Consider the following 24,610-nt stretch of genomic DNA (forward strand, 5'->3'; position numbering starts at 1 on the left):
TTATAGAATTCTCTCCCCGTCCCTCCACCATTAGAAAACTCTCTGAATCACTTTGATATGAATAAAAATGATTCTAATTCATAAATCAAATCTACTTCATGTCTCCATATGCTGTTTAGGCATTCTGCTTTTTTTTTTTTTTTTTTTTTTTTTTTTTTTTTTTATACAATTAACAACATCAATAATTCTCAGTCCTTTGAACACTACAACCCTCTTTTTGCAAGTTCCATACGACCGCTTCTTACAAACAATAACAATTGTAATGAAATATATTAAAAACCACCTCAACGGTGAAGCACCGATAATCTATCAACAACCTCTCGAGGGATCATCGAGATAATATAAGGGCCTAGAGGTGCCCTGATGCGAGATCTTTGATGGTATCGAACTCGCATACATCGAATAGATCTGCCATATTGGAAATGGAAAAAGAGGTATTTTCACGTAATGCTCCATAGTAATTTATGTCCGTTTTATTGTTGATTGCCTGTGTTCCTATAAAAGATTGTGCGACAAAAAAAATCAACGTTATTTGGAATTTCATATGTCAAAGATAAGTAATTTTTTTCTTCTTTTACTCTGTAAGAGTCAATAATATAATATGGTTGTGTACTTGTAATAACACTGGGTAATTGGAATATGTATTGAATTTACACTGTCAAAAGGCTCGTAAAGACTACTACCTAGAGAATTGTCAAACTGTTATTAAGTTTGCTTATTTATTGGACTATATGTTTATGAGTTGTTGGAAATTTTTCCAAAATTATGTAACGTACAAGTGTTCTGTGATACTTAGGCAAGGCAACTGTTTGGTTGTGGAGAAAGTAGACCTACTTTGCCTACGTTAAAAATTGCTAATGATGGCAATTACTACTTAAGAGCCGGCGGGACTCAAGTGACCTTGACAAATCGAGGATAGAGTTTCTCCTTGCAGTTCAAAGTGTTTCCTTATTTTGGCAACAGATGGGGTTGTCGCTGAAATGCCGTCAAAGCAAATGCACCCGTCCTTTTCCTTCGTTTTCCCCTGCATGTGGTCAAAGTTGGACAGCGTAGGAGGGGGATGGTTACGGCTGTAAATGGGACAGAAGAGTGAAATTCTTTTCTTTTGGCTAAAAGAGAAACAGAACTGAAGAAACAAATAAATAAGAGGGACCAACATGATATCAGCCGTCAGCTCCCTGTCAGAGAGCCACTCAAATATCTACAACGGTCACAAACATACCATAGAGAACTAAAGCACTTGTCGCCTGTCTCTTTCTCAAAGGATTCTACCTATGGTAAATAACAGAATAGTGCGGGAAGAATCTGATATAAAATGAAGAACCATGCCAATATTAAAAAAAAAAAAAAAAGGGAGAGTCGATATTCTAATTTATTTAGGGCCTTCGTGTTTTTTTTTTTTTTTTTTTTTTTTTTAACTTGGAATTGAAAGGCAGAAAACCCAGACAAAGATTTGAAATGTATTGACAATGTGAATCATTTTTTTAGTGGAATCCATTTCCTTATTTTCTTTTCAAAATATGACCACCAGATTTACCCTTTCTCTCGCCTTCACATTCGAATGGTCCTGGGTTCGATACCAGTTGCTGACCATCCTAAGTTTTTCCTATTATAACAGGAAAAAGCCGCAATGTTACATTCAGCCTTGGGAGCCGGCTTAGAAGGACAGGAGGGAGCACATGCCCTGTTAGATGTTGTTTTTTATTGGGGGAAATAGACCACTTCATTAACAATAGAATTAAAAGATGTGTCACTCATGTCCAAAATTATTGTCGCATGTCTATAAATATGTTATTGTAGGAATATAATTTGATAACGAATTCACCCGGTATTTCTTATAATGTTAGTATGCGTACAATAGGCAAAGACATGTATGTGGCAAATTTCATGTCAAAAGAGCAGTAAATAAGAACAATAAAACGAAAACAAAACTTTCGTGTCCATTTAGCAACATTTTATTTTACTTATTCTAATCTTCGTATTTATAATTACTGTATTTTCCTATGAAATTTACCACATATATTTCCCGATTGTACACATAGTATCAGTATTAAAAGTCTCCTGCAAAATCATTATTACATGATATTTTTACAAGAAGACAGTTATAGATATGCAACAATCATTTTGGACATGAGTGTACAAGGATGTAACAGGTGTTTGTTTCAAACATTAAATAAGTGTTCGTATAAATTGAACTTATTTCCTGATGTCATAGAACTAAGAACTGTTGCAGAGCGATGTAAGTCCGGTGACAATACAATATTCCATTCTTACTTTCATACTTTGCAATATATCTATTTATTTTAAAAGCAAATTTTAATATGTTTTTATTTTCAACTTCCTTATCCTAAAATAAATACTAGCCTTTAACCAGCCCTGGTATCTCTGATTGCATATCACTTTAGGATTTGGAAAAGGTGTCCAACGAATTAAAAAAAATGATAAGACACCTTTTAAAGACATTCTTTTGTTAATAAATTCCCACTAAAAAGTTAAAAATAATTTTGTTTATGCAAGACTAAATAAAAAGAATGGAGTGCGTCATTTTAAGAATTTATAAAGTAACTGTAAGCCTATATGAGAGCGCATCTCTTTTTTTTAGTCACGCATAAACATTTTTTTTTAACTTTTAAGTGCGACTTGATTAATGAAAGAATATCTTTAAAATGTTTATTATTATCTTTTTTTATTATTGTTAATGTTTGCGTCCTTGGCATAGGGTGTTTATTTTGGTAAGGTACCGTATGGTACGTTTCTATACTACTAGGGGTATATTAAAATTTAGTTTCCTATGCGTTACTACATACATTAAAAAACATTTTTTTTTTAAAGAATTACTACCGAATATTACTACCGCTCCGCTAATAAGAGGGAGACAGATTGAGGATACCAAACACCCCTACCATTGATTGAGAAATATTTAGGTGTCGACACTGATGAGCAACATCTACATATGAATTTGAATGTTTTATGGGCTTTAGACAATTGATTCAGACCGGGAAACATGGGAGACAGAATGTTGGAAGCAAGTAGTCCAGTCCCTAGTTTGAATGCCTGGAATGAGTAAGGACTCTTCCCCCCTTGGTAAAACCTGCCGAAATTGGAAGCAATATCAAAGAAGCACTGCTTCGAAAAAAGAGGGAGCAAACATGCATAAATAGTCAGAGTCGGATTTAGGTTTAGTGGGGCCCCAAGCTGTTGAAGGTAATGGGGTCCTTTATGTGTCCAGATGAACATAGGCACCCTACATACAGCAATGAAGAAACTAGAGATAATTTAGGAAGCAGACTGGTAGAAGGAGCCCTATTAATTACACGAACGTAGGCTACACAGCAGGAAGCACTGTTGCTACGTATATATAAATTTTACTTTATTTTTTTAAATTTTCTTATATTTTAGAAATCCAATTTTTCTTTAGATTTTGGGGCCCCCAAGAGAGCGGGGCCCTAAGCTATAGCTTGTTTCGCTTACACGTAACTCCGGCACTGTAAATAGTATACATATACAGGCGCGGATCCAAGGGTGGCTATAGAGTCTATAGCCCCCCCCCCCCCCCTTGACGCTCAGGTATACACTGGATAAAATGGGCTTCAATCCTGTTTACTCTGGTTAAAGAGGCAAACTATGGTTTAGCTCCTCCCTTGATCATATCCTGGATCCGCCACTATATATATATATGTATGTATATAAATGTGTGTGTCTAGTATGTTGTACGATGGAAGCTGATGAAAGAGCTTTATACCATATTATTCTTGATTTTTTGACAGGTAAACAAAGAATATTTCGGGAATTAATCTATCCTAAAGATTATAATAATGTATCTTATTTTTTCTCTTGCATGTATATTCTTAGTCCTGCAGGAAGTTTTCATTTCTTTCTTGGAATAGATAAACGAAGACTTTGGTTCGGCTTCTCCTTCACAAATTTTTGTCGAAAGGTTGACTTTATCGCTACAAACACAAATTACTTCTTCTCACAGAAACCATCTACAAACACACTGTACTGCTGAAACAGAAACCATCAACCAAAGAGGTCATAAATTTTGCCATTCCTCGTGTTTGAAGTTCCCGTTCTTCACAATGATTTCCTTCCTCCCGCCCCTGTTAAGAAGTTCAAAGTAGATTTTCAAAAGGACTGGCTCCCGCTGAGAAGGAAAGGGGGATGAGGAATGACTATAGTGCCATTTAGCAGTTATACGGCCAAGTACGTGAACACGAAAAAATCTGATTTCTGATTTCTGTAGATTCAATTATGAAGGATATAATTTCTCATCGATTGTGAAATGGATGTCTTTGGAAACAGCGAAAAAATAGTACAGTAGCGCACAAATACAAAGATTGTACTCCATTCTCAAAAAAGTCCGGAGTTTTTAGCTCTTTTCCTTACTGTAAAAAAAAAAAAAAAAAAAAAAAAAAAAAAAAAAAAAAAAGACTTTTCCGTCTGATTTTGATCATTTTCTTATGGGAATTTGGATTATAATTATCTGTATTTATAAGGAGAAAATATCACGCACAGCGTTTAAATAAATTGCACCTTTAAAATGAGATGCATCATATTTAGTGCGCTACTGAGACATTTTTGCGAAAGAACGAAATGAAACCGTGATTTGCCTAAAAATTGGTTGAGATCCCATGTTAAATTGAACACCAATATTCCGGCCGGTGTGGCGCACTCCTTCTCCCTCTTAAAATAATCCTCACTCTCTGTTAAAAGGAACAATAGGCCTATCTCTTATTTAAGTCGCACGTTATTTATCGATATTCTGTACCAAAAAAAAAAAAGTATATTTGTAAATGGGTTCACTTGCATGCTCACATTTCGTGCATGCTCTGCTAAAAGAAATACAAAGCTTTAACCTACTCTGAAAATGTAAGAAAATGTGTCAAAATTTGGTAGAACCGTCTGGTAAAGTGAATCTCCATATTTTATAACAAACATAGTTTAATTTTAGTCTCCTTCTGTATCCATTCACGTACGCATAGTGAAGCTACCTGTGATAATCGAACTGGATACACTAATACCATTTTGGTTAACCAATATTTATTAAACGTTATCTGATATACGTTATCTTTATTAAACGTTATCTGTGCATTGTATACAAATGGAGTTCTGATATGTGCGTTTTGTTTGTTTACATATATGAGCTGACTGAAACTGGCGGAATACGCCATCTTGGGAGGGGATATTTCGAATCGAACGCTACGATCGAGACCACGCTCGAACCAATACTGAAACATAGGAAAGAGCATCTCTAGGTCTTTATATTATCTCAATGCGAGGGATGAAGCCCACCAGTTGAGAATAACTGATCTTTAAAAAAAAAAAAAAAAAAAAAAAAAAAAAAAAAAAAAAAAAAAGTAATTGCCGTTTCCGAACGAAGAAAACTCTATGTATTCTACATTTTAAGCTTCAGTACTTTTTGAACATTGGTTTATCACACATAGCAGTTACACAATGGATAAATTTATTAGAGTTAGAGTTACAGTAATAGAGCACTCACTTTTAGTTCGTCAAGTCTCGTCTTCAATCCCAGACAATAAAAGTTTGTGGTGGACAATATTGTGTCTGTGAGTTTTCTCGGTTTTCTTAAATTTTCTCCTACACTCATATTTTTCAAATTCTTTCACGATAAATACCTTTTGTTTATCATCCGTCTCCATTACCCTAAACGGCATAACTGTGAAACGTTAAAAATACTTCGTTAGATTTCAGTTCATCCTCTCAGAGTTAATTCTGTACTGAGATAGAGTAAATCAATCAAATATGTATACCGCTCTTTCTTTCCAAGCCTAACAGTGTTCTTCTAACTTGAAAGATGTACTACGAATTTTGTTCGTCGAAAAATTGTACTTGATTGTTGTTGGTTTTTCTCATTCAATTTCTGATAAAATACCCCACGAATTCTCAAGTTTCTTTGGGGGGTCACGTCCCTGCAACATATCCTATTAAGCATTAATGGAATCTATGACTAAGACTAATAGACATTCCTTTTTACTCGACTCCGATCCGACATTTTGTTCTCGAGTTACGACTGTTTTTTCAATTTTACATTTTTTCTGGTCATAGCACCGAAAGGAGACACTTTTACACAGTTTTTTTTTTTTTTTTTTTTTTTAAATCTTGGTATCAGGAGTCATGTCCCAAACGTTCTTTTGAAACACTCTGTATAGTAGGGTGGGTCGAAAAAACTTTTAAAAAAATGAAAATGGGTAGTGCGCAAAAGTTGCTACCATGGTAGAGACTTTGCACAAAAGATTTGGGATTTTTCGGACAATCCTTTACCCTGCCGCATCTGCCTTGAAAATTTAAGATTTTGGTAAGACGGCAACCCGCTCAACTTTACAGAAACGTCGACTGTGGCGGCTTCTGGCTGTCTATAATACAAGGAAAAAATATTCATGGCATAAGTTTCATATAGTTTCATTGACATTACAAACTATTTTTAGTATACCCTAAATGTACAAATAGTGAGTTAGAAAAAACGTATTCCTAATGATATGATGCCTATTGCTTATGAACAAAGAAGCAATTATTGAACTCACACTTCTTACAGTTTAGTATAGAGATTATTGTTGCAACTGTATGGGTCATACGTACTACGGAGATCTGTACTGTTATAGACAAATGAAAAAGTTACTAGAGAAAAAAGAAATTAGGCAAATCTTTGCAATCTCAAAGGACAAAAGATTAAAAGCACATACATTTGACGGACGAAACGACAAAACATTGTATCAGGAGAAGAAATGTGAAAAATACTATTGAGGTGAAAAATATGAAGAGCATGTAACCATTTTGAAGGAACCGAGATCATGTTATTTAGGACACGTTACCCCTGAATTAGTACAAGAAAGTGAAATAGTTAAAACATCTGATGGATATCTTGGATGGTGTAACAACAGGGCCAAACACCTCGGGACGCATAGGTACCCAGTGAGGAGACTGGGAAGAGAGTAAAGCTGTGAAGTTTCACCCAATTACAGACGCATGGGTAACGGAGATGAATAAAACATTGTATCTTACAAGGCACGAACATGAACATGTCATCCGGACACCCGAATCAAACCTAGCCCATTCGATAAACATAACAAATATATTATAATTATAATTACATGAGCGCATGGGGGGATATTCAAAATTAACAAAAAATTGGCTACTTACCAATGAATCCTCCCTTGAAAAATTTAAAGATTTTGACGTTTCGGAACTGTGAGCTGGTTCCTTCCTCAGTGGCAAGGTAAAAAGGATTAAAACGGAAAGGAGATAAAAGAGTAAAACCAGAAATACATACCACTATATAAAAGTAACGTACAAAAAAGATCCTGAGATGAACAGAGCAGAGTGAAAAAAGAATGAACTGAATAAAAAAGAACGCGGTGTCTATGTTAGGCCACTATTGCCAGATCCAAAGTATGCATCAAAGGTAGGTACCCAAGTTCGAACAATGTTGCCAGTATCACGGTTCAATGCAGATTTGTATTTATGAATAAAGAATGATTCTTTAATTTCCCGTTGTTTTTTTGATTTTGCTGAACCTATTACCTTAACCTGTTTATATTATGTGACTGTTGTTTTAGATGAAGCGCTAAACCCGACATGCCTTCTTCTTGTGAATTTTTTGATTGTCTAACATGTTTCTTCACACGCGTGTTAATATTACGTTTAGTTTGGCCAATGTATGAGGAATCACATTCGCAATGGACGCGGTAAATACCTTCTTTATTTAATGGATCGGCAAAATACCTTTTAAATCCAGCGAGATGTTTTTGTAAACTTTGGGGGGGGGGGGGGATACTTGAAGCAGATATGTTGTGCTTTGCAAGAATACGTTGAATTTTTGTTGAAAGTTGTGGAAAATAAGGAATTCCAATCCAAGTTTTTGCTTCTTTGGAAGTTACCGTTTTGGGGACTTGCAGCGATCTACGTGTTTGATTAAACCATTCTTGTAAAATACACAGCTTATAATCGTTTTTTGTCCTATTTTATATAAAAACTTGGGTTATATAAAACTTGGGTTATATATATTTTATATAAAAAGTACATACATACATACATCAACAGTCAGCTCATCCGCCAATGTACAAGGCCAATATTTGGAAGAACTACTTTCGTAGAGCATTATTAATTTGTGACCGTCAAAAAGATGTCAATGAAGAAATATAGTTTTAATACAAAACTGTAAAAGCAAGGTAATCAAGGTTCAGAAAAAAAAAAAAAAAAAATCGTTTTTTATTCATAAATACAAACCTGCATTGAACCTTGAGAGCTCCTCCGTGGCTAAGCGGTTAGCGTACGCGCCTTTAGTGTGGGAGACCCGAGTTCGATTCCCGGCGGGAGCTCATGTGGTTCGGATTCCACGTTAATCAGTAGGTCCACGTCTCATATAGCTTCGCTGCTGAAAGGGACGCTAAACTAAAATCAACTCAACTCAACTGCATTGAACCTTGATACTGGTAACATTGATCGAACTTGGGTACCTACCTTTGATGCATACTTTGGATCTGGCAATAGTGGCCTAACATAGACACCGCGTTCTTTTTTATTCAGTTCATTCTTTTTTCACTCTGCTCCGTTCATCTCAAAATCTTTTTTGTACGTTACTTTTATATAGTGGTATGTATTCTTGGTTTTACCCCTTTTATCTCCTTTTCGTTTTAATCCTTTTTACCTTGCCACTGAGGAAGGAACCAGCTGAGAGTTCCGAAACGTCAAAATCTTTTAAATTTTTCAAGGGAAGATTCATTGGTAAGTAGCCAATTTTTTGTTAATAACAAATATATGTTCATGCACAAAAAATTAGATGCCTTGGACAACGGAGTAAGTCCCTGGGGCCCACTAACCCTGTTAATATAAAGAAAGTCGTAGACTCTCAGTGAAATAGCTATTGTATCAACATTGGTCATTAGAAAGTCATGGTTTATAGTTCGCTCTCTTCAGCATGAAATAAGCTTTCCAGAGGTGCTACGTATTGTGGCCCATAACGTACTTGAACAGGGAAAATTGGGAGAATGTTGGGAAAATTCCCTCTAGAAATCCCTTCCATCAACTTTGGACTCCTATGGAGTAGCCCCGGGTAACCAAATATATCTCAAAAACTACTATTGGGGATAAGAAATGTGTGTACTAAGTTTTGTATTGATAGACGGAAGAGATATGAGGGAGAAACTTGCATACCAATACATGCTTTCTCCTCATAAATCTTCTCAAAAGATATATGCTTTTAATCTTTGCACTGAAATATCTCGAGAATAATACAACATAGAAAAAACGTTCGGACAAAAAGTTCCACATTTTGAAGGGGAAAATGCAATTCCGCCAAAATTATTCCTCCACCGTAAATGGATGGGGCATTAAACCCTCCGCCGTAAATGGATGGGGCTGGGGTTAACTTTGAAATTTCGAATGATAACCTCTACTTTCAAATTCAGGTTCGGATTTTAGCAACCAAATACGTATGACTTGTCTGAAACATTTTGTAGTACAAGTGATAGATAGCATTATGAGTAAAAATGGAAACTTTGTTTTAAATGGTATGACCCATATTTATTGTTGGGTATGATTTGATGCGAAAAAATAAGCAAATTTTATGTGAGACACGTGTCCGAACAATACAGTATTTGGAAATTACAAACGTTTCATATTTCCCAGCCGCCTTCGCCTCTGAAACTCAGTTAAGATCCACGATGTTAGGTAGGCATCTCCACCAGTAAATGGCTCTTTGTCACTGAAGTTTACAACTGGAATGACCTCTACAATAAAAACAAGTGAATTTCGTTTCACAGTATGAAACTACGGTAGATTTCTAAACTATATGAATTCAATGTTCAAACTTAAAGTAGTACATCTATAAGTACTGGTTGCAATAGACTAATAAGATCAAAGATAAAACCTTTTTCTCGAACGCTGGACTCAAATCAAAATGCCAATAGGCCTACTCACTATCCCTTAATGTTTTCGTTCTAATGCAATAAAAGTTGAAAGCAAAAATGGCTAATTTGAACACCTTTCGCTTTGAATAGATTAACGGAGGAGATGGAACCTATTCTTGGCTAACTGAATCGATTGCAAAAAACCGGTTCTCGATATTCTTACAATTTTTGCTCTACGGAAGTCAGATTTGAAACGGAAAGTACTAGTAAATTTCAACCATTTCCGATTTCGGTAAAGTGTTTCGAGTTGCGATGACACACATTTAAGACACTGTGTCGGTTGCAGAAAGCTGTCTGTCGCTACCTATTACCGTTTCTGTTCTATGGTAGTAAATGTTGAAACCAGAAAGTGTTAATTTGACCCACTTCCAGTTTGCATAGAGGATCTTCGGAGAAGATGCAACTAGTACTATGATTTGCACGACTCCCAGATTTAAGCTCATCGCTTTTTTAACTGTGGGGATATTTGAAAAACGTTATATTATGAACCCGAGCCAATAACCAGAGAAGGTCTAATGGAGCGAATTCTATTAGCTGGTCCCGTCTCATATAGCCTCGCTGTTGAAAGGAACGTTAAACTCAAAATTAATTCAATTCAATTAGTTGGTGCACAAATCCCGAAACGTTTTATTGAAAATTGTAACACATTTTTTTCAGAACGAATAATTCATGTATTCAGGCAAATACACAAATCATCGAACAAAATGTGCAATAGATTTTTCTATTTTATTGGACGCGAGGGAACTCACGAACACAAAGCACCCGACATAAGAAACGAGGGGATTCAAGAATAAAAGGCATCCGATAAATTCCGTTCAGACAACAGTTGGCAAATTCGAACTTTGTAACTTCCAAAAACTTTATTATCGGAACATGTGTAATAATAAAAAGCTTAAAAAGTTCCAGCTCTCCAGGTTGGGATGAAGTGCCATCCATGGTTGTAAAGGAAAGTTCTCTTCTTATTGCACATCAACTCTGTCATATAATAAATAATTCATTTTTGACAGGAATTTTTCCTACGCGGCTTAAGTTAGCGAGAGTTACACCTGTATATAAAAAGGGAAGGAAATTGGAGTTAAATAATTATCGTCCTATTTCAGTTTTGTCGTGCTTTTCTAAAATATTTGAGTTAGCAATGAGAGCGCGACTAAATAACTTTTTCCTTTTGAATAATATAATATCCACAAGTCAACACGGGTTTCAGAGCCAGAAGTCAACCACCACTGCAATCTTTAATTTCATCTCTGATGTAGCTATGGATATAAATAAAGGAAAGCATATAATTGGTATTTTTGTTGATTTATCTAAGGCGTTCGATTCTATAGACCATGATATTTTGCTAGAAAAATTGTATTCATATGGCATCAGAGGGGTGGCAAACAATTGGATAAAGTCGTATTTATCTGAACGAAGTCAAACTGTTGTCATCTGTAAAGAGATAAATGGCAGAAGAAAAATGTTTAAATCATCTATAATGAAAGTAACAAAAGGAGTACCACAAGGATCAATATTGGGTCCTCTTTTGTTTGTTGTATATATTAATGATTTGATTAACAGTCTAGGCTGTGTGAAGTCAACATTGTATACTGATGATATAAATGTTCTTGTCAGTGGAGACTCAGTAAATGAAGCAGAAAGGCTCACTACAAAGACGCTATGGCTAAACATAAATAAATTAACTATGAATTTAGGAAAAACTAACATTGTCAAATTTCGATTCCCGGGTCAAAGAAATGAACTGTTACCAATAACTGGACACTGTAGAATTATGTCAAACAACATCTATTAAATTTCTAAGAGTATTTGTTAATGAATATTTAACATGAAATACTCATGTTGAATACATTAATACTAAACTCAGTTCACTGTGCTTTGCATTCCGTTGGTTGCAAGGTAGTTTGTGCAAGGAAGCTGTCATGCCCTTATATTATAGCAAGGTTTTTTCAATAATAAATTATGGTGCTATATTTTGGGGGAATTCGAGAATAAGTGCTAGTACATTCCGAATACAGAAAAAAAAAATATTAGAATAACGTTTAGTATGCCTGAACAATCCTTATGTAAAAAGGTTTTTTAAAAATATAAATTATTGACATTACCTAGTTTATATATATATCGCACAATTATGTATGTAATCGAACACAAGGATGTATTTACATTAGCTAATACGATTCACTCATACAATACTAGGCAGAATTGTAATCCAGCAGAACTATGCAAATTTTAGCGAAACTGTATATATGAATTGTATAAAATTATATAACAAATTACCAACAAAGTATAAAGACATTAACGAAAAACGGATATTCAGAAATACTCTGTTAGAATTATTATTAAAAAAAGCTATTACTCTGTGGAAACATATCTTACTGATAACATATAGAGAATGTAAACCATATCTGACAACTGTAATGTTTAATTGGGGATTGTCCTCATATTGTAAGCTATGAACAGGCAAATAAATATATGAATATATATGAATATGAATATGCATACAAATTGTTTATTTTTTCGTATCAAATCATACTCGGCAAAATAAATATGGGTGTTACTATTTACAACAAAGTTTTCATTATTTTTACTCATGACAGTGCCATCTATTACTTGTACAACAAAATGTTTCAAACAAATCATATGTATTTGGTTGGGTAGAATCTGAATTTGTAATCAAAAGTAGGAGTCGTCATTTAAAATTGCAGTTATCCATTTACGGGAGGTAGGGAGCGGTAATTTTGGCGGAATTGCATTTCCCCCTTCGAAATACGGAACTCTTCCTACGAATACTTCTCAACGAACTTACAAAGTTCGTTACTGAATTCTCTCGTCTATCTTTCTCGTCTCTCTCTCTCTCTCTCTCTCCCTCTATATATATATATATATATATACAGGGTGTTAATGAACTGTACCGACAAACTGGAAGAGGTGATTCCTCACATCAAAATAAGAGAAAAAGTTCATATGAACCGATGGTGAAAAGTGCATGGTTTCAGAGCTAGGGTTGTCCAAAATCGCGAAAAAGCTAAATTTCAACAGGCCCTATTTCGAATTCCAGGAACTGTAGATGGTGGTCCTTATTAGCGTAAAGGAAGCCGCGCATACACAATCCAAACGTGCATATTTCATCAATTTTTAATAAGTATACATGGTATTCCCTACAGGGTGTAATTCTCACATATGCTCTCAATAGAATTTTCAGATATACCCTGATTTCAAGGGGGGTCCAAAATAGGCAGGAGGTAAGCCTTGACAACAGTGGACATCCAATGCTTCGGAGGGGAGTCAGAAATGTTAAGAACCGGCAGCTTTGTGCTTTTTTGGGTTCGGAATAACGTGTGATGAGATGTATTTCGTCACTGTATAATTTACGTTTCCTCCACTTATAAGCGTAAAAGAAAACATCCCAGTATGCGTTTTCCCGAGTAAGAGAGACCGTGCTGCTGACGATCCTCAACACTTCCGACATTGCACCAAATGATTTCGTATTCACTGCTAACAAGGCTTATCGTTTGACTGCTTTGGACCAATCATAAAATCAGATCATATCTCAAAATTCGATTGATGGCATGTCTGGGAATTTCACCTACAGGGAATATTCTGTACCTCAATTAAACATTAATGAAATATGCATTTTTGGATTGAGTATGCGTGATTTCCTCTACGCTGATAAGGACCGCCATCCACAGTCTCTCGAAATCGAAATAGGGCCTCTTGAAATTTTGCTTTATCGCAATTTTGAACAGCCCTAGTTCTGAAACTATGAACTTTTCTTCACAGGTATATATGAACTTTTTCTCTTATTTTGATATAAGGAATCACCTCTTACAGTTTGACGGTATAGTTCATTAACTACCTGACACCCTGTATATACAGAGGTTGTTTAACATACGTTTGGCCGATTTCGTTCCTTCGCCCTCCCGGGCAGAATGGACTCACCCGATCTGGATCGTGGCGTCCTGCAGTGTTATGCAGTGGCTTCATGGGAACGGAGTTTTTTTTTTTTTTTTTTTTTTTTTTGCGCGAACGTCAATAACGCACAAAACAGGACCATTGTTCTGAGTGTTGTGTTAAATTTGTTAAGTGTGTGGGTTTCCGCTCTGTGACCAAAATGCCGCCCAAACTAAACCGGTTTTGGGGAGGCTATGTTGCGGCTCTTTATGACGCCCACTTTAGTGTTTCTGTCATTAGAAAACAGTGCAAGAAGAATGGTTGCAACATCAATTTAAGTGGAATAAAAAATGTTATTAAAAAGTACAAGGGCAACGAAGCTCCACCATTTGGATCACCAACGAAGTTGCCTAGGAAGCGGGAATGCACCAAGGTCACCTCCACCATGCAGAAGAAACTTCGCAAAATGGCAATGCAAGAAAATCCGCCAACACAAAGGTGTGTTGCTAATCGTCTTGACGTGTCTTTGGGGACTATGAGCCGGACGTTACACCATCAACTCAAGCTAGAAAAAGTCATGAAAGCTCGCGGCCATTTTCTCACGGATGCCCACCAAAAGGAATGAAAGTGTAACGCCCGGAAGCTGTACGAACGGCATCTGGCAAAACAAAGGTGGATGTACGTCGTAACGCTCGATGAAGCATGGATTTACCTTTCCAACTGCGGCAAACCGAGAGCCATCATGTACCGAGAGAAAGGCGCCAAAAACTTTAGAAGGTGGGTCCGTGTCTGTAAAGAATCCTTCCCAAAAGGGCTCATGGTCGTTACTGGCTACTGTTACCGAGGTAAACTGAAGATTCGTAGGGTGGCGAAGAACTGCAAAATAAATTCGCAGTATTTTCAGAAGCAGATCATGCGGCCGATCTACGAGCATGAGATTCCAACAATGTACGGAAATGACGCCAATCTGGTGCGCATTCACATGGACAAGGCCTCATCACATACCTCACGATCGTCCCTCGCATTTTACAGGGAGATGGAGGAGGCAAGTAGTATACAGGTGATACCTTTCAATCTGTTAAATCTCGAGATGCAAGTTCTATGGAATACTGTGGATTTGGATTGCTGAAGCGGGCTTTGAAAAACGGCGTGTGATAACTGTGGAAGGACTTTGGAAAACTATGCAAAGGGACTGGGACAATATTCCCCTCCCAGTTCTTCAGAGAAGCCTATTACAGTGGAAATTACGCTGTTGTTAGGAATCAAGGGAAACACATCGAGCACTTACGGACCTGGCGCCATGGGTTCTTCTAAATTTTTAGGTAAGTCGAAATTGGCCAAATGTAGACTGAACAATCTCTGTATATATATATATATATATATATATATATATATATATATATATATGTGTGTGTGTGTGTGTGTGTGTCTGTCTGTCACTTGCGAATTATTTTTCAATTTGAGCCCTCCATTCGAGGGAGCATCAAAAACTATCTGAAAGACGGAAAGAAGTGATGGAATTTTTCGCGTCACTCTTACCGTTCCCAAGATATTGGCCAAAAAAGTTTCGATTTTGGGAGATTTCACGAGCCATATCTCGGGAACCGTAAGTCATAGAGTGATGATATTGACGTTGATGACTGAATTTTGAGCCTTCCATTCGATAGAGCATCAAAAACTATCCGGAAAAAAGTGATGGTCATTTTCTCATTACTCTTACCGTTCCCAAGACATTGGCCAAAAAATTTCCATTTCGGTAAGTTTAAGGAGCCATATCTCGGAAACCGTAAGTCATAGGAAGATGATATTGGTGTTGATCAATACCAATACCAGTTATTGATTCAATAATTATTGCGTCATTAGTTAATTTAATCAAATAAATTTAATGTACAATTTCATGTAAATTTCGAAAAAAAAATAATTATTTTTAAGTTTGTTCTGTCAATGCTCTTCGAGTATTCTCAACTGGCACTATGTTGTATCACTCTCGAGTTATTTCAGTGTAAAAATTAAAACGGGCCACCCTGTATATGTTTATGAAATTACATTTTATTTGGATAAAGAGATTCTTTTCAACTAAGAGGATAGTTGGCGAAGGAATTAAAACTGGATCAAAAGCGGAAAATGCATGTTACCACGCGATACAAAAGCTTTCAGTAACTGGAAAATAAAGTTACTGGTAAATAAAAGTATGCCCCCTCAAAATTCCCTATGATTCAGGCCTAAGTGTGAAGTATCTCTGTGCGAACCAATCAAGGGAAGGAAATGTACTATCGTGGACAAAGTGCAGTAGCACCTGTATTCTGCATATCCTTAGTATAATACATTCACTTACAAGTTTAATAGAAACGTTGTGCTAAAAATGAGAAACTGAAGTCGGTATTGATCATTTTATTATATTTCCCAGTAACTTCCACTTCTTTAGAATTATCGAAACAGATGAATAAATGTATAATAATCCTTACTCGACAATTTTGGATTTATAAAATGAAATTTTACTCTTTAAACTTGTACTTCAACTACAGGAAATTACTTTAAAAAGTTCTAAGGAAGGTAGTTGGAAGTTTAAGAAAAGCTGTCATATGCAGCAGCTATGGACGTGAAACTAAACAAAGCAACAAACATTGTACTAACAGAATGCCTGAGAGATATCTGCCAACAATCATAGACAATTTAAATTTATCGCTATATTTATGCCGCACAATTATGACAAATTATACACTTCTGTCTCTATTGTTGACTGTCTAGTTGAAAACAATGTTTCACAACAAAATCTAATTGTTATCAAATTTCTTAAGTTAAATAAAGGAAAAAAACTGCAACAGATTAAAAAATTAACATAATGTATAATACAACGGCAATTCCTATTTGTATAGACACTATTGAAGAATTTCGATGTTCGATGCTTAACAGCAATATTTCCTGCCAGGCCAGTGAAATACCGGCCAATTGCCAATCCTAACTTTAAACCGAAAATGGATAAACGCCCTATAGTACTCTACAGGTGAAGAAGTTAGTAATTAACACGACGGTATGAACACGAACTAAGGATCTGTAAAAACAATCTTGAGAAAATTTCATACTTCTCCAGAAAGTGTATCTTAAATAATAACATACAGAAAAACAAATCTTGAACATATAAGCACTGTCTACATAAAATATGATCAGAAGACTGTAAGTAGTAAAACTGTAAATTGTAATATTGCGAAATAAGATTGGTCTTATTTCCGCTGTCATACCTTCACTTCTTGTATGTATTTGTAAACCTCCAGAGACAAGCTATTAGAAGCACAGAATTGTTCGACATCTTCGCCACGCTTTTCTGCTTTCCAAAGTGTTTGGAAAACATTTAGTAGAACAAGATGATCAGAATGGCGATATCCAGAATAAAATTCTTCTTTCGTTGGCAGACTACTTCCTTTATGTAAAAGAAGAAAAATATATGTAATAAAAGCTAGATATAAGAATGTATTTAAAACTATAATAAAATATACTTCGGTATGTTCACGGATGTAAAAGTTATTTTTAGAATTTGTAGTTCATAAAATTCATTTTTATAATGCTTTTAGTAAGTTACCTTTCTGTATGTTTCTTTGTTAAGAGCCAAACCTTGCAACTTAAATTTCACTTACTAACTTCCTAGCTAGAGCGCTCAAATTTTGCACAGGTTGTAAACATGTAAGAATATATCTTTTTATATAATTTACGGCCTAGATTATCGTTTTAGTGTAGAATTACTTATTATAAATGTATTTAAATTGTGTATATGCGTAAGCAACATTAGCTAATTGAGTATTACTTCAATAGATGCCAGAGTGGTTTAGTGCTCGTTTGAGACCTTTATGTGACGCCTTTTACGCAACTACTGCCTTTCACACACTAAAAACTAAATAATAACCGTAATATATTAATGTTAAAATGGCATTTTTATTATCGGCCAATAACCCTAAAATGCATAAGAATTGAAAAGGAATATGGAACACACACTGGGCGAAATAAAGATGCAACTTGACATTGCTATTGTCAGGATAATTACTAATACAGTTTTGATTATATTCATCGGTAGAAGTTTCTGAAATGCCAGAATCTTATAAAATGTTTGGTTAGGAAGCTGGTTAGATCTCAGTAGAGATTCAAACGGAGTCTGAGAGGATCCGGTGAGAGAAAACAAGATCACTGGAATCTCAGTGGAAATCCAAATGCAATCTTAACGGAAATTAAATGAGAGTGATCGTCGAGAACTCTGAAGGAGCAGTGATTGTAAGGAATTCAGAAACGATCTCAGTGGATATATAATAGATGTGATTATGGAAGAATCTCAGTGGGAATCGTGTAAGTTCGTGCGACAGTGGTAGTGACGAATGACTTAAAAGTGTATCTCAGGGCAGATCTCTCAGAAAATAAAACACTGTATATTTTCAGTATCCAAGAGTTGGGACATTAGCTTGTGCCTGAGTGCAGTTTAAGATTTGAAGTAAATTTTTTATTTAGTTTTCAGAAATTATTTTATAAGTCTTTTGTATGTATCTTTATTTCGTCAGGGGAAGTGAATGTTGATAGGATAAAAGATAGGACAGGAAGCGCTACAGAAATGTGCGCTGGGCGAATAGATTATATGATAACGTAAGCTGGTTATATTCTGTTGTGCGAGTATACTCATGGAGTAAAGAGAATCAGAGATTCAAGCTCCCAAACACGCAAAGGACATGTAACGAGTATTGCATAAACGACATCTGCTTTTCGATCAGTAGGCGGAAGCACAGTAAACATGTCTGATTTTCAACATAGTTGATTTCAATGAAAAAAAAAAAAAAAAAAAAAGTGTGCAAATTAAAGAAAAACAGTCGCTGGACCACGCCAGTATAACATTAAGATACAGCATTTTTAGTTTGCATGGAGGCAGAAGTTTATTAATTAAAAAAAAAAATCATGTACGGCACGAAATAATAAATAGTAGAGGATATGGGCTTTGGTTCTATTTAGTACAAGACGCCTGAAAAACGTGATTTTACACCTCCTGTGGTTAACATAAAATTATCTACTGCGAGTTATGATTTCATTCATTTCAACGGATATTAGCAATTACTGGCTAACGTTCATTCAATTCAATAAAGTCACACGTCATGCTGCATAATTCGGTTGTTGCTAGTTCAAAAATAAATAACTGTTTGCTCAGACTCATGGAAGAAAGACAATGACCCCAAACACTATCATCAACACAATGCACTCTCTTCAATGGTTTACAATCTTTGACATTCTATGTTAAACTTGAAGCACCGAATAACTGTGCAGGTTCAATTGGTCAAAAACAAAGAACTAGAACCGATATTTGTTGGTATAAAGAAACAGTGGCAGGCATCTCTTCCCTTCATGGATGCTTCAGTAGATTGCAATGCAAGCGATTCGACGATGCTGCCTCCTCAAGTTGATGTGTAGAAACCTGATAGCTTGAATCTCCGTAACTCTTTCCTCCATGGTACACTAAATCATGATCAACTTCGCAACAGGATCAAGGACATATAACACGGAATTTATATATATATATATTACTGGTGTGATTATAATAACATTGTAATTTAACTTATGAATATTCTATCCAATGTTAACTAAGTGTGCAGAACAGCGGCACATTAAATATGTGATTCCTGGTGATGAAATACCTATTGTGTTATTTCATGTAGCAACCTAGAATAAGCCTAACGATACTAACTTAAGAGCTAAATGATATCTTGTAATAATATATGATAATCTAATTAATATATACCTGTCAATTAGATTATCATTTATCATCCATTATAATCATGATGATCATCCATACATTTATTTACTAAAAGCTAGATTTTATTTTTATAGTAATAGAATAAACTCTGTGATGCTTTACTTTTGTCACATCGTGTGAATAGTTCTACTCAGTTATCCCTGGTTAAAATATATATATATTATATATTCCACTGGTTGGCATATCCAATTCGTATGCTCACTCGCATAATGAACTGACATGCAACAATTAGTAATAAAACAGAAAGTAATTATTTTGGTGAGCTTACATTTTCAAGACAAATTGATTTCTTCAAATTTCATATACTTCTAGTCATGTATACGCTATTTCATTATAACTTAAATGAACTTACTTTTCGTTTACTATTGAAAGCACTTATGTACTCAACTTCGTTACGTACCTTCTTTTAGGATACCAGGGAAAACATTGTTAGCTATGATGGTGGTTACTGGATCTGCGCATTTAAGTATACATCCCATTATCAACATTCTCCCAAGTCTTGGATCTATCGGAAGCCTTGCAACAATGAGACCCAAGGATGTTATTTCACCAGTATCATTTAAACACTGTATTTCTAAAAGACGAAATGATGTATAAGTTGTCTAATCGACAATGCAATTTCGATAAAAACATTATTTTGCTGTATGAGAAGAAAATGTTCAGCTTAATTCTTTTACACAAAAGTATTCAATTTTCACTACAAAAGGTGCCGAAAAATATACATACCTTTGATATTAATTAGTGCCTAAACTGAATTCAAAATTAATGAGCAGATTTCCGGTACAAGAAAGCGGTTAAGCTATGTCAACTTAGACAAACTCACTTACAGGCATCTGTAATAAATTAATTTTAAGAGAACCTCAACTACGTGAATACTTACGGATTTTTATCAAATATGGTGGAAATAAGTTTTAAGTGAGAGGAGACAATTTACCTAGAACACAATTTTGAAAAAACCTTACATAGAGTAAGAGGACTACTTTTTAAAAGTATATTTTAAAGCCACCTCAACTATAACTTGACAAGAACTCTAATAATTTTCATGAAACTAGGCAAAAACTCGTGTTCGGATATGAGAAAGAAATCTAGCTAGGCCTTATAGGATTTAACTTAGAAAAGACTCATTGAAGAGCATCTGTAGGAAAACTTATTTCATGTCCCTTGTCCAATCGGTTAAAAACTCTCTTCGGATCTAAGAAAGGTATTTCCGCGGTAGGTCTCGTAGCTAAATTTTGGAACCTCGTTTTGAGGGTCAAGAAAACGATTTAGCCAAGTATCGACTCTTGAGAAATTTATTTAGGGGTGTCTCTATAAAAATATTTTCATATATGCCTAAGCTTTTCTAAATGACTCCTTATTTCATGAAATTTGGTAAAAGTCATTTAGAGATGCGAAAAAGAGATTTAGCAAAGTATTGATATTCTTCAGCGAGTCTATAGAAAATCTCATTTTGAAAGTACGTACTATTTTGATAGATTGGAGTAAATATACCTTTTACGATCCTAATGTATGAGAACAATAGTTACGTTCTGAAAAAAAAAAAAAAAAAAAAAAAAAAAAAAAAAAAACACTCCTGCCTAAAGAATATCCAAACTCTTTAGCCAAAAATCATTCAAACACTGACCAGTTTTAGAATACTGACACATAATAGCTCTACAATTTGGATTCAAACACAACTTTTTTAACTACCTAACATCTCTTCCTGCTCTATTGCAATCTACCCAATTATTTTCAACTAATTCAGCTAAAAGAGACTTCATGCAGTTCACTAGCACATCAAACTTTGCAGGAACATTAGAATTCAAACATGAAAGAGCTCAAGTCAATTTATAATTTAAGATGATTTCTCCAGAAGGTTAAGAATAAATTTCTGTAGACACTTTCCATAATTCCGGCGAAAATCCAAAATGTGCACATCCGTTAATGACTGACATTTCTTAAAGACAGTACGTGTGGCAAAACCAACGTCTAAGCTGCTTTTTTTTTTTTTTTTTTTTTTTTTTTTTTTTTTTTAAAGAGTTTGAAGTTTTTCTTCATTTTCCACATCAATTTGTATACACGAACTCGAAGAACTATAACCTTTTAGTTTTACATTATTTTGAATCACATTTTTTTTATCGCGCCCGACAAAGTTGCTAAAAATTGGACTAAAGAGAGAGTCAATCTGAAATTGAGTAAAGGAATGTTCTATTTCTGAACCAAGTGTTTTAAAAAATGTAACTTTAGGTATAACCGTTTTATCTTCTTCGAACATACCTGATACAATGTGATAGCTTGAAGGGTTCGAAACTTTCTTTTCTTTTCTGAGACGTTGAATATAGAACAGAAGATAGGATACATTCAATAGCTTGCTGGGCAACACCACTATTTTCAAGTCAATACAGAAAAATTCTTCACTAAAACATTTTCTGAGCCCCTATACGGGTGTACTCGGACGCACCTCAAAGTTATGCAGAACTCTTAGAAATTCAACGATACTCCGATTTGTTACCTCAATTGCAGGCTTAAATGCTCCATGCAAATTAAGTAACTCACGGCTTTCAATATAGCATATTACAAGAATATTTGGTGACATTTTGATGTCTGACTTGAAGATACACAGAAATGTGAAGTTTACATTAGTACCATACATTGTAAATTTTAATCGTCCTTTTTTAAGTTCATGGGTGAAAGCGCCTCCTTAAAAGCGATTAGAAGACCAGAAGCTTTAGAATTCCTTAAAAACGCCCATGTCAAATAGTGCGTACACACTTGCCCTTTCATGATATTCCACAACCACACATTTCAGTCTCCTTCAACAACTGATTTAATTCACTTCTAAAGTATAGTGATAACCCACAAACTAAATTATATATTATTTTGCTATGTTGAAGCTTCATTTTCCCGGCAATCTCACTATCTGGGAATGTAAGTAATACTTTCACATCTTCAGCAGCAGTGCGCATTGATGTATGATATTACACTTTAAATACACCATAACAATTCTTGTTTATAATGCTATCTTTAAGTGAGAACCTCTACAGACTAATTTGTTTCGTCCCCAACCTCGTAGCCACTTGCATCGTAAATCCACATTTAAGCACGCAATATCACCAGAAACCTTTAAGTTCTGTACAGATGAGGTACGTATAGGATGACACTCTAAGTCAGAAGGTACTGGCTTGTTTTTTTAATTCACAAAAGCATAACTGTTCCTAATATTCAAATGGACGATATCCGCATATGCTTTTTACCTTTCATGTAACTTACTACCGCTTGCCGTCCTATGTTACTCAGTGAAAAGACGCTGTGGCAAAAGTTCCAGCGAGTAAAAACTTTGTACCTTGGTACTTCCAGAATCCACGATTTAAAAAAAAAAAAAAAAAAAAAAAAAAAAAAAAAAAAAAAAAAAAAAAAGGAAAAGTGAACGTTGTCCTGGAATACTCGGAAGGGAAACTGGTACATCTCTGCGCAACTTGAACAACCACGCTAAACCAGCAAAAAGCTATTACTATGCACTCAGCTTCTCACTCCCTTTCTATAAAACAATATGCTCTCGTAAATAAAGTCTGATGTTGATGACTGCATTAAATATTTTTCTTCTGCCACGTACCACGCCTCGATCCACTGTATAAATAAACTTGCATTTGTTATTTCTTTTCCTTTATGAGCCATAACAGTTTATCTGTTTAGTCCAGGCGTTTAAGCATTGTCAAGTTCCTAAGATAATAAATTACAATGCTGAACTAAAACATGTATACAACGAAATAGGATTCTGAGCTTAATACATAATAATAACGCGTATATAGTCATTATTAGATTGCTATTTATTAATTTGGAATTTTTTGTAATAATATCTTGATTATTTATTTATTTATTATTCACTTTTTATTGGCCTCAATTTGCTAACGCTCACATTAAGGGGCAGTACAATACAATTACATCCATATTTGAACAATAGTAACACATGACAATGTATGCTTATCATACACAAAAGAGACAAAAAGAAATATATATATATAAAACAATACTAGAAACAGATAATGATAATAAAGTACAAATATATATAGTACATAATAAAGCACAATCATAAAGTAAAATACACGAAACATAATAGAAATTTAGTATGTGGTAAAAGATACTGAATTTGAGAATATATATTCTTTTCATATACACCGGAAATACACGAAACAATAAAAGCAATTTAGAATTTGCATAAGATATTAACGAAAATAATATATATATATATATATATATATATATATATATATATATATATATATATATATATATATATATATATATATATATATATATCCAGTGTGTTCCACGAATAACACTAAGGTCCACCTTCTGAAGAAACGAAGGCAGATAGAAACATGAAATCTTTTGGAACCTTCAAGAAACTTAAAAGGCAACATTATGCTGAGAAGGAGAATCCCCCACAAGGGAGGCTAAAGGGGGTTACTGGGGGTAACTCAAAAATTTTAAATAGCAACCCCCATCGTGTGGTACCTCGTTTGAAAGGTAATCACGAGTAAAGACCACTTGTGAAACTTGTAAGTCGCTAGCATGTCCGTAGCCAACATGGCGGCCATCCGTAAAGGACGGTCGAAGCGCGTTCAACGAATAACACTAAAGCTCGTCTCCAGAAGAAACGAAGGCAGATAGAAACATGAAACCTTTTGGAACCTTCAAGGAACTTAAAAGGCAACATTATGCTGAGAAGGAGAATCCCCCACAAGGGGGGCTAAAGGGGGTTACTGGGGGTAACTCAAAAATTTTAAATAGCAACCCCCATCGTGTGGTACCTCGCTCGAAATGTAATCACGAGTAAAGACCACTTCTGGAAATTGTAAGTCGCTAGCATGTCCATAGCTAACATGGCGGCCATCAGTAAAGGACGGTCGAAGTGCGTTCAACTAATAACACTAAAGCTCGTCTCCAGAAGAAACGAAGGCAGATAGAAACATGAAACCTTTTGGAACCTTCAAGCAACTTAAAAGGCAACATTATGCTGAGAAGGAGAATCCCCCACAAG

At 35.1% G+C, this 24,610-nt stretch overlaps 1 protein-coding gene across 1 annotated transcript in view; it reads right to left on the minus strand.

The window, feature by feature from the left end:
• Positions 1-24,610, minus strand: part of LOC145680834 (ATP-dependent RNA helicase A-like) — a gene marked incomplete in the record, with an annotated part of 135,593 nt that overhangs the window by 44,231 nt on the left and 66,752 nt on the right. Inside the window, 2 exon segments of the mRNA XM_081751935.1 lie at positions 17,051-17,229; positions 19,991-20,164. Of these exon segments, the coding sequence (XP_081608061.1) occupies positions 17,051-17,229; positions 19,991-20,164 (353 nt within the window).

The sequence above is a fragment of the Thermobia domestica genome, chromosome 3, assembly GCF_964235325.1.
Source record: "Thermobia domestica chromosome 3, izTheDome1.hap1.1, whole genome shotgun sequence".
Classification (NCBI taxonomy): domain Eukaryota; kingdom Metazoa; phylum Arthropoda; class Insecta; order Zygentoma; family Lepismatidae; genus Thermobia; species Thermobia domestica.